General features: G+C 39.9%; 1 protein-coding gene across 1 annotated transcript in view; it reads right to left on the reverse strand.

Annotated features, from left to right (window-relative positions):
* Positions 1-12,806, reverse strand: part of SMARCA2 (SWI/SNF related, matrix associated, actin dependent regulator of chromatin, subfamily a, member 2) — a 182,204-nt gene that overhangs the window by 90,907 nt on the left and 78,491 nt on the right. Inside the window, 3 exon segments of the mRNA XM_050761733.1 lie at positions 1,417-1,463; positions 5,605-5,691; positions 6,299-6,406. Of these exon segments, the coding sequence (XP_050617690.1) occupies positions 1,417-1,463; positions 5,605-5,691; positions 6,299-6,406 (242 nt within the window).

A 12,806-nucleotide genomic window follows, 5' to 3' on the forward strand; every position in this document is an offset into this window, starting at 1 on the left:
TAAAGGTCCTGAGGGGTAAAGGAGACAGAAGGATTTGAGAAATTGAAAAACAAACAAACAAACAAAAAAACCGGTAAGCATGGCTTAAACAGAAGTGAGGACAGAATACTGGGAGATGAAGACAGAGAGGTGGAGGATGAGATTAGGAATAGACTCTGTAGGGCTCTATGAGCTACACTGAACATTTTCATTTTCAGTGCAATGAAAAGCCATCAATGGGTTTTAAGCAGGGGAGTGATGAGGTCTGGCATACCTTTTTATAAGATCACTATGGACATCGTGTAAGAATGGACTGGGGGAGGACAAGTCTTGGATTACTATAGAAGTACAAGTCAAAAACACGATGGGAGTATGAGATGGAGAAGACGCTGTGATATGAAGAAAGGCTAAAGTAGGGCCTTTTCCCTCTATAGTTCATCCTTATTTTTCTTTTATCAACAGGGCTGTGTTATACAATTAAAACTGAATTCTAGGCGATACTGTTTAGAAAACTTGCCAGTGCACATGTAAACTATAGTACTGGAATGTATCATCTGGTAGTTGATTTTATGACACAGGATATGTTATTTCTAACACATTTTTCAAACGTATGTCTTCCTGATGTCCATTCCCCACTCTGAGAACTGTTCTCCAAATACCCCATAGCCGTGTTTTCACCACGCAACCCTGGCCAAGCTGATGGGAGCAGGAGTAACCACAGAACACAGAGAAAAGAAAGGCAAGAAGAGGCAGGGAAAGCTTAGCAGCACTGCTTCTGGATAGGTTATAGTTCCTGGTTCTTAGCCCAGTGAAACTGTCTGCCCTTGGGATCCAAGAATGATGACTACATCCTAATAATAAATTTTTCAAATTTGCAACACACACATACACACACACACACACACACACACACACACAGACTTTCTGTTAAGGCAGTGTTCATTTTTGTTGTTGCAAGTCAAGATTCTCTTTAACATCCATTGCTAATGAAAAACATTTCTTACACAGACCATACTCTAACAAATGACTATAAAACTGTAAACATTTACAGCAGATGAGAAATTTCTTCTCATGTACATTAATATCAAATGTCAATGTGAAATTTAATAAGATAAATTCTCTTCAAGCCCAGGCTATACTTTTGGTTATAAATAACAAACCTTTGAAACTTCAACAACATTTTTTGAACACTAGGATACTATTAAGTCTATTAAATAAGATCTATGTCCTTTGAATAGCCACTTGCTTAAGGCAAGTAATAATTTATGCCAGTAAAGTAAAAGAGAATGCTGATATCGTTTTGGTTAACTTCTCCACTGAAGAGCACTTAGAGGGCTGGAAGTATGTATTTGCACAAGAGGAAACACTGTAGAGAGGAGGAGTTTATGTAAGGCCAACAACATTTTTTTTAAAAGAAAAAAAAAATTTGAGATTTACCCATTGATGACCCCATTTGAATAGCCTAGGTGTTCAGCAAAGGATTCCTTTAAAAGAGAGAGAGAGAGAGAGAAATGATTTTAAAAAATGTAATTATTAACTTAATGATTACTCCTTTAGTGATGTTATCCTACCTATTTCTATAGTTAAAACAAAATAATTAAGGAATAAGCAAAAAAACTTACATATATAATGAACGAGAAATTCAGTATATTGCATGCAGACTTTTGTTCCACCAGAAATGTATCCTGTGAGTTTCTTCTAGTCTCTAGACTCTCAGATAACAGAGTTAGTTTACCCATCACACAGTCACTGAGCACCCACTGGCCCATAGCTGAGCCAATAGTTGTTTTTGGAGATCCACCCTCTAGGGTGGATCTGAACTCAAGGAGTTCAGAGTCTAGACTATAAGAGCACAATACAAGCAAATCAGAATTACTATGTATATATATAAATACATGTGATAGGGCTTGGCTGTGTCCCCACTGAAATCTCATCTTGAATTGTAGCTCCCATAATTCCCGTGTGTTGTGGGAGGGACCCTGGGGGAATCAAATGAATCATCAGGAAGGTTTCCCCCAAGCCGTTCTCGTGATTGTAAGTCTCACGAGATCTGGTGGCTTTATAAGGGGTTTCCCTTTTCATTTGGCTCTCACTCTCTCTTGCCTGCCACCATGTAAGATGTTCCTTTCGCCTTCTGCCATGATTGTGAGGCCTCCCCAACCATGTGAAATATGTGAGTTCATTAAACCTTTTTTCTTTCCAAATTGCCCAGTCTCAGGTATGCCTTTATCAGCAGCATGAAAACGGACTAATACAATATGCATTGTGGAAAAATTTAGCAATAAAAATAATGGTGATTACATATTCTAATTCTTAGTTTGGTGAAATCTTTTCTTTTTTTTTTGAGACAGAGTCTCACTCTGTTGCCCAGGCTGGAGTGCAGTGGTGCGGTCTCAGCTCATTGTAAACCTCCGCCTCGCAGGTTCAAGCAATTCTCCTGCCTCAGACTCCTGAGTAGTTGGGACTACAGCATGTGCCACTACACCTGGTTAATTTTCTGTATTTTTAGTACAGACAGGGTTTCACCACATTGGCCATGCTGGTCTTGAACTCCTTACCGCAAGTGACCTGACTGCCTTGGCCTCCCAAAGTGCTAGGCTTACTGGCATGAGCCACCATGCCTGGTCAGTTTGGTGAAATCCTAACATCTCTTCTATACTGTGCTTTCCTCTGTTACAAATAAAGTCCTAGATGTACAGCATCCCTCAGGTGTCTGGCTTCTGTTTTCAGAATACAGAGTGTAATCACATAACTTTAACTCCCTCCTTTCTGATTCACAGGAAGAAATACATGACTGTTCTCCATGCATTTCTCTATTCTGACTTTATGGGAATGGCAACCATCGGTGGGAATGGAGAGCAGGAATGGGAGCAGGTTACACCTTCACATCAGCCACCGCTGTCTCCCTTTTCTGCCTTCCCTCCTCCCTGGATCCCTGCAGCGTTTCCTCCAATGGCACCAGATCTTTCCCTCTGGGCTCAACAGTACTCTCAAATATGCTCATCATCTATGGTAAGCTCCAGTCCTGTGGCAAAATTAACAGGATAGACTGTGGCCAATACCTCACCTCCATCCCCTAGAACCAAGCTCACAGTCTCCATTAGGCCCCATCCCTGTCTCCAAGCAGGCTTGTGAAAACCAAAGAGAGGGTGTCAATGGATGCTGTTGGAGATTAGGTAACAGCATCATGTTAAAAATACTGTTTTCATTTCTTGAGTTTGAAGGTCCCCAGGGAGGCAGTGAGACCCATTTTGAGGCTGAGCATCTGGCAGGATTTAGTATGAACAAAGAGTGTGTGGCAAACGAAATACAACAAAGGCAAATTCACACACCACCTCTGTTCCATAGTTGTCACTAGATTTGCCATAACTGTGGATCTCGTTTCTAGGAATAGACTCCTGAGAGTTTTTCTGTTAAAAAAAAAAATTGCAAATCAAAGTCTGCCTTTCTACCAACTGCTACTTAAGATGTCAATATGTAGGTACCGAAGGGCATGCACCTTAAACTTCGCTTCCTTCATGATCCCACTCCTCCTCTATCCTTTCCCACCCTCCAGACTGAAGCTGGAGGACAGAAGGCATCATCTCCCTTCCTTCCCTACTTAGCCCAGCACAGCTGAAGGGATCATTTCTTTTATGATAACCAAAACGAAGTAAGATTGCTTCTTAATCTTCAAAATTCCTAAGTCCCCCAAGGCCCTCATAGATTACCATACATATCTTAAAATTGTTTTCAGAAAAAAATGGGACGGTGGGCAACAGGTTAGACTAACAAAACCCCAGGCAGTTTCATCATTAGACTTTTTTCCCAGCTCCTTTCAACCCAACCTACACCCACTACCAATTCATTGGTACCTTACATCTGATACAACACGACATCAGTTTACAAGATGCTTCGCATGTTATTGTTTAAAAGCTGGTCCTCCTGCCAGTCCTATAATCTATTATTACCCCTGTTTACAAATCAAGCACATTACAGCATGGAGAATCTGATGACTTACCCCAGTTCACAGTTACAAAGTGACCTGGTGGATATGAATTCATTATTGGCCATTGCATTCCCCTTCAATAATACATGTAAATAATTATGACTTACTAGTGAGACTTTTTTTTTTTTTTTTTTTTTTTTTTGAGACCGACTTTCGCTCTTGTCACTCAGGCTGGAGTGCAATGGCATGATCTTGGCTCACTGCAACCTCCACCTCCCAGGTTCAAGCAATTCTGTTTCCTTAGCCTCCTGTGTAGCTGGGATTACAGGCGCCTGACATGATGCCCAGCTAATTTTTGTAGTTTTATAATTCTGTAGTTTTGTAATTTTGTAGTTTTAGACAGGGTTTTACCATGTTGGCCAGGCCGGTCTCGAACTCCTGACCTCAGGTGATCTGCCCGCCTCGGCCTACCAAAGTGCTGGGATTACAGGAGTGAGCCACCACACCCAGCCCTGAGATTCTTTAAGTGTTGTTGCTGTTGTCGTTTTACTTCGATGTGTAGATACTTTCCCCTATGTCTATGGATATTCTCCTCTACGGCCATACACTCTCTCCTATGGCTGTGGGTACTCTCCCCAGTGTCTATGGATACTTTCTCCTATGGATGTGAAGGCAATAGCAGTGTCAGAAATCTTTCCAATTATCCAGCACAGCTAGAAAAGAATTCTGGCATGCGGATATGGTGTGCAATGAATACTCTGACCTGACAGGTACAACTGCCAAAAATAAGGTAGAAAAAAGAATATTCGAAAAGAAGAGTGCTCCAACTCAATTTTAATACTGTGATTAAGTTTTAACTCTCCAGAATTTTCTATGTATTTTTTAAAATAAATTGATGCAGACACTGGAGCCCTGCAGTGATGTTCTCTATGTCTCCTGCCCATTTTGCAGGAGAAAGTAGGCACTACCCTGGCAAATAATTGCCACCAGGACCATTTGCCTCAGCAGCAGCAATGACAAATGGGGAATACAATTGTGGCTCCTTTTCATTCCTGCTCCAGTCAATTGCTCTGACTGGGGTGAAACACTGTCAATTTAGGAAACTTATTCACATGGAGTGAACATGGCAGAAAATGTCCTCTCCCTGCAAAATAGCTTTCTAGAGACCTGAGCATCAGGATGAATGCATGGATTTACATCATCACGACAGAAACAAGAAAGGAAAAATATAAATCAAAGTAACAGACTAAAGCCAGTGTTTTTTACAAAGAAAATATTTAAAGAAAATCTTTCTCTTTAGCAGTCATAAATATGTTATTTTAATATTTTTCACAGCATTCTTCCGAGGAAGCTGAATGTATTTATCATTATCTTCAATTTCAGAGCTCCTACTATAACAAGGTAATTCACAGTACTTACCTAAACCCACACAAGTGAGCCACTGCTTACAACATTTTCTCTCCACTTTAAACTCTTGGTTATAAAATTCCAGATGCTCAAATGCTTGGTGCCAATGAGAACCCATAACCAGAATACTCATGTTTGTTAATTCTGCTTGTTGAGCTATCAGATCATGTCATCTCAACTTCCACCAACATGTTTTAAACCTATTTTGGTTTCTGTTTTGTTTGTTCGTTTTAACAACTAGCATTAGTATATTAGCACAATCAGGCTCTACACACACAATACAGACTTACCTCAATGTGCTGAAACATGTATGGGTGGTTGCAGATTTTTCTCAACTGCATGATAGTGTTCATAAGTGTCTTAGCACCTCCTTTCCCCTAAGAATCAGTGGAAAGAGAAAAATAAAACTAATTATTCACTGGTCAGACATTTCAGATCTTTTAAACTGGGCTTCTTATACAAAGGACCAAAGGTTTTCTCAGTCACCTACACACCTGTGGTTCAAAGCTTCTTTAATTATATAGCCGTTCCTGAGTTAGATATAATGTCTTTCTTGTGATTAACTTATCCTACCAAAAAAGTGAACCTTGAAGAATTATGTGTAGTCAATGGCTTTGTGACATGACTGTCTATTCCGTAGGACTCCAGAACACAGAAGCACAGAACAGATGCCCAGGGAGTGAAACTGGATTTTAAAACCTTCTGAAATGCCACCCCACATTTAGGCAGAATATATTTGCTGCAAATTTGACATAAGCAGAGCTAACTATTTTGGTAATGTGAACATATTCCTTCTTTCTTCCTGCCCCAATGCAGCTAAGAGGTGAAGAGATGATCTTTGGCAGCTATAATAGCTCAAAGGAGGTCCAGTGATTTACTTTAACAAATCAGCATTAGCAGGGATGCTTCCTGTGAATATTCAATGTCACAGCCATGAGAAGACATATCACAGCACCTTGAGTTGCATCATCTTCCGCAACATACCTTCTTATCTTTCTCAGAACCATCTGTGAGAAGGATCCCCTTAGCCTGCATATGGCGATACAGAATCTTCTGCAGAGCTGACATGTCACACTTGATCACATATTCCACCTGCGGAAAAGAGAACAGTAAGTAGGCAAGAGCAGGAAGGAGAAGGCGCCTGTTCTAAGAAGACTGCTGAATCAGTGTCACTCCTGGAAGCACAAAGGTGTCTCTCTCTTTCTTGGATTCATGGAGTGCGGGGTGAGATGGGGGTGTTAGAAGGGACCAGAGTCATCATTGTTAAAGGTACCATTATGATGGTGGGGGCTTCCAAAGGTTATATGTAATTGATGCTGGGGTCATGTTTTCTGAAATTTCTGGACTTGGTTCTAAATTTGAGAGAGAGAATGGCTTACAAACTGTTCAAATTCAAAAATGTTCAATATGGGGTATTTTTAGTATTTCCTTCACTTCCCAATTATACTTCCTTTCCTATGAACAGAACGGTTTTAGGAAAAGCAGTGACTGACAAATATCCTGTGATTTTCTTCGTGAAACATTTTTAAAGGGTCACATGTGGTATCTCTAATACTAGTCTAAAAGTGAGATTTATAACATCCCTAGGGTGACTACCATTAACTTCTACTCTTGAGAAATGGCAGGATGCAACCTAGTGAGAACAGGTGGAAGAGAGAAATTAATCCACAATTGGACACTACTTTATGGCCATCGAAAGGAGGACAAGGCCTCCTGTGCTTCCAGTTGAAATACCATCAAAATCCAATTTTACGAAGTTAAGGGGAATTCACATGCTCATGGTTTATCACACACCTGCATAGTTTATCATACTCCTAATACATAAAATCTGCCTTATTTCCTAGCATTGTTTTTCTTTATTTAAAAAAGAATCCCAAGAATACAAATGTGCAATTTTCATAATAAACATCAGATTAATGCCTAGAAATATGCAGAATGTGATTAAAAGTAAATCAGCAAGCTAATGTTTAATAAACTGATTTAAAATGATCACATTATTTGCAGCTCTGAAGGCCAGGGAGAACAGGTCACAAAGAACTTGAATATTCATTCAATTGTTGCTTTAGAAGGAACCTGTCAGACCAAATGGAACCACAATTAATAGTTTTTGGCCACACATTTTGATGCATCAAAGGAGATTAACGAAAAGCTCGCTCTTTTACAGAAAAGTGGAGAAGTGTAAGTAACCCTCCAAAAACATGCTTCAGTTTTTAATGACCTTCTTGGCCAGGTGAAAGAAAAATCTCCAAGATTAATAAATAAGTATGCATTTAACACAGGCTTTGTGTTTCAGAAAACTGATCATGTTACATATTTAAAGTACTTGTCTTTTTTTTTAATATAAAAAATTTCTATAATTTGGCCAGGTGTGGTGACTCATGCCTGCAGTCCCAGCACTTTGGGAGGCCGAGGTGGGCAGATCATGAGGTCAGGAGTTCCAGACCAGCCTGACCAACATGATGAAACCCCATCTCTACTAAAAATACAAAAATTAGCCAGGCGTGGTGGTGTGCGCCTATAATCCCAGCTATTCAGGAGGCTGAGGCAGGAGAATCGCTGGAACCCAAGAGGCAGAGGTTGCAATGAGCCGAGATCGTGCCACTGCACTGGAGTGACAGAGTGACACTCATTCAGGACATAGGCGTGGGCAAGGACTTCATGTCTAAAATACCAAAAGCAATGCCAACAAAAGCCAAAATTGACAAATGGGACCTAATCAAACTAAAGAGCTTCTGCACAGCAAAAGAAACTACCATCAGAGTGAACAGGCAACCTACAGGATGGGAGAAAATTTTTGCAATCTACTCATCTGACAAAGGGCTAATATCCAGAATCTACAAATAACTTAAACAAATTTACAAGAAAAAATCAAACAACACCATCAAAAAGTGGGTGAAGGATATGAACAGACACTTCTCAAAAGAAGACATTTATGCAGCCAACAGACACATGAAAAAATGCTCATCATCACTAGCCATCAGAGAAAGGCAAATCAAAACCACAATGAGATACCATCTCACACCAGTTAGAATGGCGATCATAAAAAAGTCAGGAAACAACAGGTGCTGGAGAGGATGTGGAGAAACAGGAACGCTTTTACACTGTTGGTGGGACTGTAAACTAGTTCAACCATTGTGGAAAACAGTGTGGTAATTCCTCAAGGATCTAGAACTAGAAATACCATTTGACCCAGCCATCCCATTACTGGGTATATACCCAAAGGATTAGAAATCATGCTGCTATAAAGACACATGCACACGTATGTTTATTGCGGCACTATTCACAATAGCAAAGACTTGGAACCAACCCAAATGTCCATCAATGATAGACTGGATTAAGAAAATGTGGCACATATACACTGTGGAATACTATGTAGCCATAAAAAAGGATGAGTTCATGTCCTTTGTAGGGACATGGATGAAGCTGGAAACCATCATTATGAACAAACTGTCGCAAGGACAGAAAACCAAACACCACACGTTCTCACTCACAGGTGGGAATTGAACAGTGAGAACACTTGGACACAGGGTGGGGAACATCACACACCAGGGCCTGTCATGGGGTAGGGGGAGGGGGGAGGGATAGCCTTAGGAGATATACGTAATGTAAATGACGAGTTACTGGGTGCAGCACACCAACATGGCACATGTATACATAAGTAACAAACCTGCACACTGTGCACATGTACCCTAGAACTTAATGTATAATAAAAAAAAATTCTAATTTTTTCAGCTTTACTGAGGTATAATTGTATCAAGGTATAATATTTTAAAAAGGTATAATATATAGAAACACAAATTACATATATTTAAGGTATGTCTGTGATATTTTGATATACACATACATTGTGAAGTGATTACCCCAGCCTTCTTCTTTTTCAAGAGCTGTTAACTCACAATGACATTTGATAATGGTAAAGAAAAATGTTGAACGACGTTAGACTTTAACAAGTATAATGGTAAAATGACATCAAGGACTAATATTACTGGGCTCTTTCCATAGAAAAGGCCCTGTGCAAAGTGCAAAGCGCTTTCTGTGCCTTCCCTCATTTAACACACAAAAGAGCTCTACTGAGATAGCTACATTTAGCCTCTCATTTTATAGATTAGGAATCTGAGCACCACAGACGTTTAGCTACAGGCCCAAAGATATAGCTATTCAATGGCACAGTTAGGATTTGAAATAGAATCCACTCTTTTAAGCTCCATGTTAGGATGACGAAGGAGATTTTCAGGCTTCCTAGCTCTGCCTGAGGTTCACCTTCACCTGCACCTCCCTCCTGGCTTGATCAAACCTTCCTGAATGTAGAAGGCACGGCTGATGCTTATGCATTTGGGGAAGGCAGATCCAGAATTCAGGAAAGAACACTCAAGCACCTTCCTATCAGTCAGCCACTGCTAAGGGCTGGAGGTGAAGGAGTTTGGAAAGCAGGAGGCACGCATGGTGATGCCATGGAGACAGGGATGCAAGCATCCTCAAAGAGATCAAGTCCGCAGAGAGGCAAGCTGCTCTCCAGGACCTGATGGCTGCTCTTGGAAGGCAGAGTCTCTTTCCTCACACAATTAGGGGATTTAATACACATGATCAAAATCACATAAGCTTCACAACTGTATTTTATGTTTGCTCCCAGAGCCTTCTCAAACAACTCCATGCCACTTGGTTTGTTTTTGTACTTTTTCCCAGGCCTGGGATGTCCTTACTTAGTCTTAAGGCTCCTTTCTAACTCTACTCTACCCTGAGGACCCTTTTTAAGATCTTTCCCAATCACACTATCAGCCAAAGCCAATTTCCCTTTCATTTCTCTCAAAGAAGTTTGTCAGTAAGCTTTTTTGATAATGGAGAAGAAAAACAAGAAGACATGCTAAAGCTCATTTTCCCAATACACATCTACATATTTATTTATGAATTACTATATGCATGCACTAATATTAATGTCTCAAGATATGAGTTACTTTCAGGGCATGGGTCAATGTTAAAGGAAGTTGACTTATATCCCTATTTAAAGCTGCCAATTTGATGATATCTAATATTTTTCGTCAACTCCAGCCCAAGTACCATGATGCGGCTGTTGAACACCAACACTAGGAATGGGAGAAGAGACAGGATGGCCTTTTTCCCGTTGTTCATCTATGCTTATGTGATTTCAACCTGCACTCCTTTGCAGAATCCTTTTAAACCCTTCTGGGGACCAGTGGTGGTAGTTCAGTTAAAATCAGATCATACTAAATCTCCTTATCTGGGCACAGGGAGACCCATAATGCCTTACCATCGGCAGAAACTAAATGAACCAGGCAACAAAGATGAATGGACTATCAGATGCTCCTGGTGGGGGAGACCCACTCTCACGCTTCCCCTGGGATAACCTACACAGTGTACTCCCAGCACATGACTGGCTTTCAGACACACATACACACGTACCACAAAGGTACCAGTGTCAATTTGCATGTTAAATATCAGTAAAGATTTTTTTAAGAGAAAGATCAATATATATGATTGTTCTAACATCTTTCTCCACCCAGTGGATTACTAATAAGCATTCCCCAACACATACACCCATGTGTACATACTGCGTACCCCTGTCCTAAACCACCTGAATTCCTGAGTCATTCATTCTGATTGGTGGGATGATGTTGCTTTGCATTGCCACGCCATTATTCAGTGTGAGTAGCCCTCACCTCCACAGCCAAGTCTGTTGACTTCTCACATCATGCCTCCCATTTCTGGTGTATTATGCCTCCCACCTGGCCTGAGTGCAGCATAATGTACAGAGCAGGCAATCAACAGGTATGTATCAAGAAAAGGGATGGGCTGAACAATTCTAAAGCCACCACACTGAATCACAGTGACGCAAGAAGTTTTTATAATAATCGTGCCAACTCCAACTCGGTTGAGTCTGAGTTCGCCCCCCAAAAAAATGTGATGGCATCTGTTTAGAGCATGCATGTGAAAGCTCCTCAAAATATACTGGTGCTATAGCAAATGAAACTTGTGACTTCTTCACGGGGGTGATTCTCCCAGTAAGTTAAGATTTGTGAGAGCCACTGGAGCTATTTTCGTTTAAATCATACGTAAAACTGAGGTGCTGACCTCATGTATTTGGTACTTATCTCCTAAGCATTCTTATGTTAGTAAATGGCCTAACTGGTCCCTAAAAGTAGGCAAGTCAGGTCACTATACTGGCCCAGCATTTCTTCTTATATATCCCTGTAGAAGTATTTGAACTTTGTTCATAGCTTCTGCCTGAATACTATTCTTCATTTATAATTCCCCTCCCTAAAGGATGTATTATTGGAATAATAAACCTAAACTACATGTGATATATCACTGCTTTGTGAACTGAGATTTTTAAACAATATGATTCAATTTATGAAAGTCTCAAGTTCTAAACTCTATGGCATGAGAGAGGAACAAAGTAATGATTATTTATGCTAAGCATTCCAAAATTTGATATAATGAATACACAAATTGCCAATGTAAGCAAAGCTTTGTTGGTGTTTTACACAAACTATATCAGAATCAGGACTGACTTCAGGTAGGTCAACCTCTAGTTAACCTCAGACATTAAATACATATTTTAGCATTTTTAGACATAAAGAAATACCCAGCCAATTGCAAGTATAGTTGGTTCTTGATAATATGAATTAACAAAAGAGTCAGCACAGATAACCTTAAATGGGAGCTAAATAGAAAAATCAATTTTTATTTAGCTTAAGTTGTTCTTATATAATCCCCTTTCTATTTGGCATTCTTTCCCGCGCATAAGAAATGGATTTTATGCCAACGGCTGGGCAGTGTTGGTGGTTTGGGGGTGGGTATATTCCCTTGCTCATTAAGTGTTTCATTAGACTAATATTAAAGCTAATTTTCCTATGTGGTTGACCTGCGTTTACAAAATTGTGGCCTTTATATACCTGCTTTAGTTTCACCTGAGAAAGCACATGAAAAGATGCTCAACAATATTAGACATTAGAGAATGCGAATTAAAGTTACAAGACACCACTATGCACCTATTGAATGGCTAGAAATCTTGAAAAACTGACAATACCAAGCACTAATGAGAATGTGGAGGAAGCAGAATGGTCATATATTTCTGGTGGGACTACCCAGTGGTTCAGACAGTCTAAGAAACAATGCAGAAGTTTCTTATAAATCTGTGTATACACTGACCATTCGATCAAGCAGTCATATACCTAAGGCGTTTACTCAAGTGAAATGAAAACCTATGTTCACACAACAACCTGCACATGAAGGTATATAGCAGCTCTATTCATAATTGTCAAAAACTAGAAATGACCCAAATGTCAAACAAACTGCACTGCATCCATATAATGGGATATTATTCAACAATAAAAACGAACCAACTATTGATACATGCAACAACATGGATGAATCTGAAACACATGTTGCCAAATAAAAAAAGAAACAGATGCAAAAGGTTATATATTGTCTTATTCTACTCATATGACATTTTGGAAAAGACAAAGCTATAGAC

The sequence above is a fragment of the Macaca thibetana genome, chromosome 15, assembly GCF_024542745.1.
Source record: "Macaca thibetana thibetana isolate TM-01 chromosome 15, ASM2454274v1, whole genome shotgun sequence".
Classification (NCBI taxonomy): Eukaryota; Metazoa; Chordata; class Mammalia; order Primates; family Cercopithecidae; genus Macaca; species Macaca thibetana.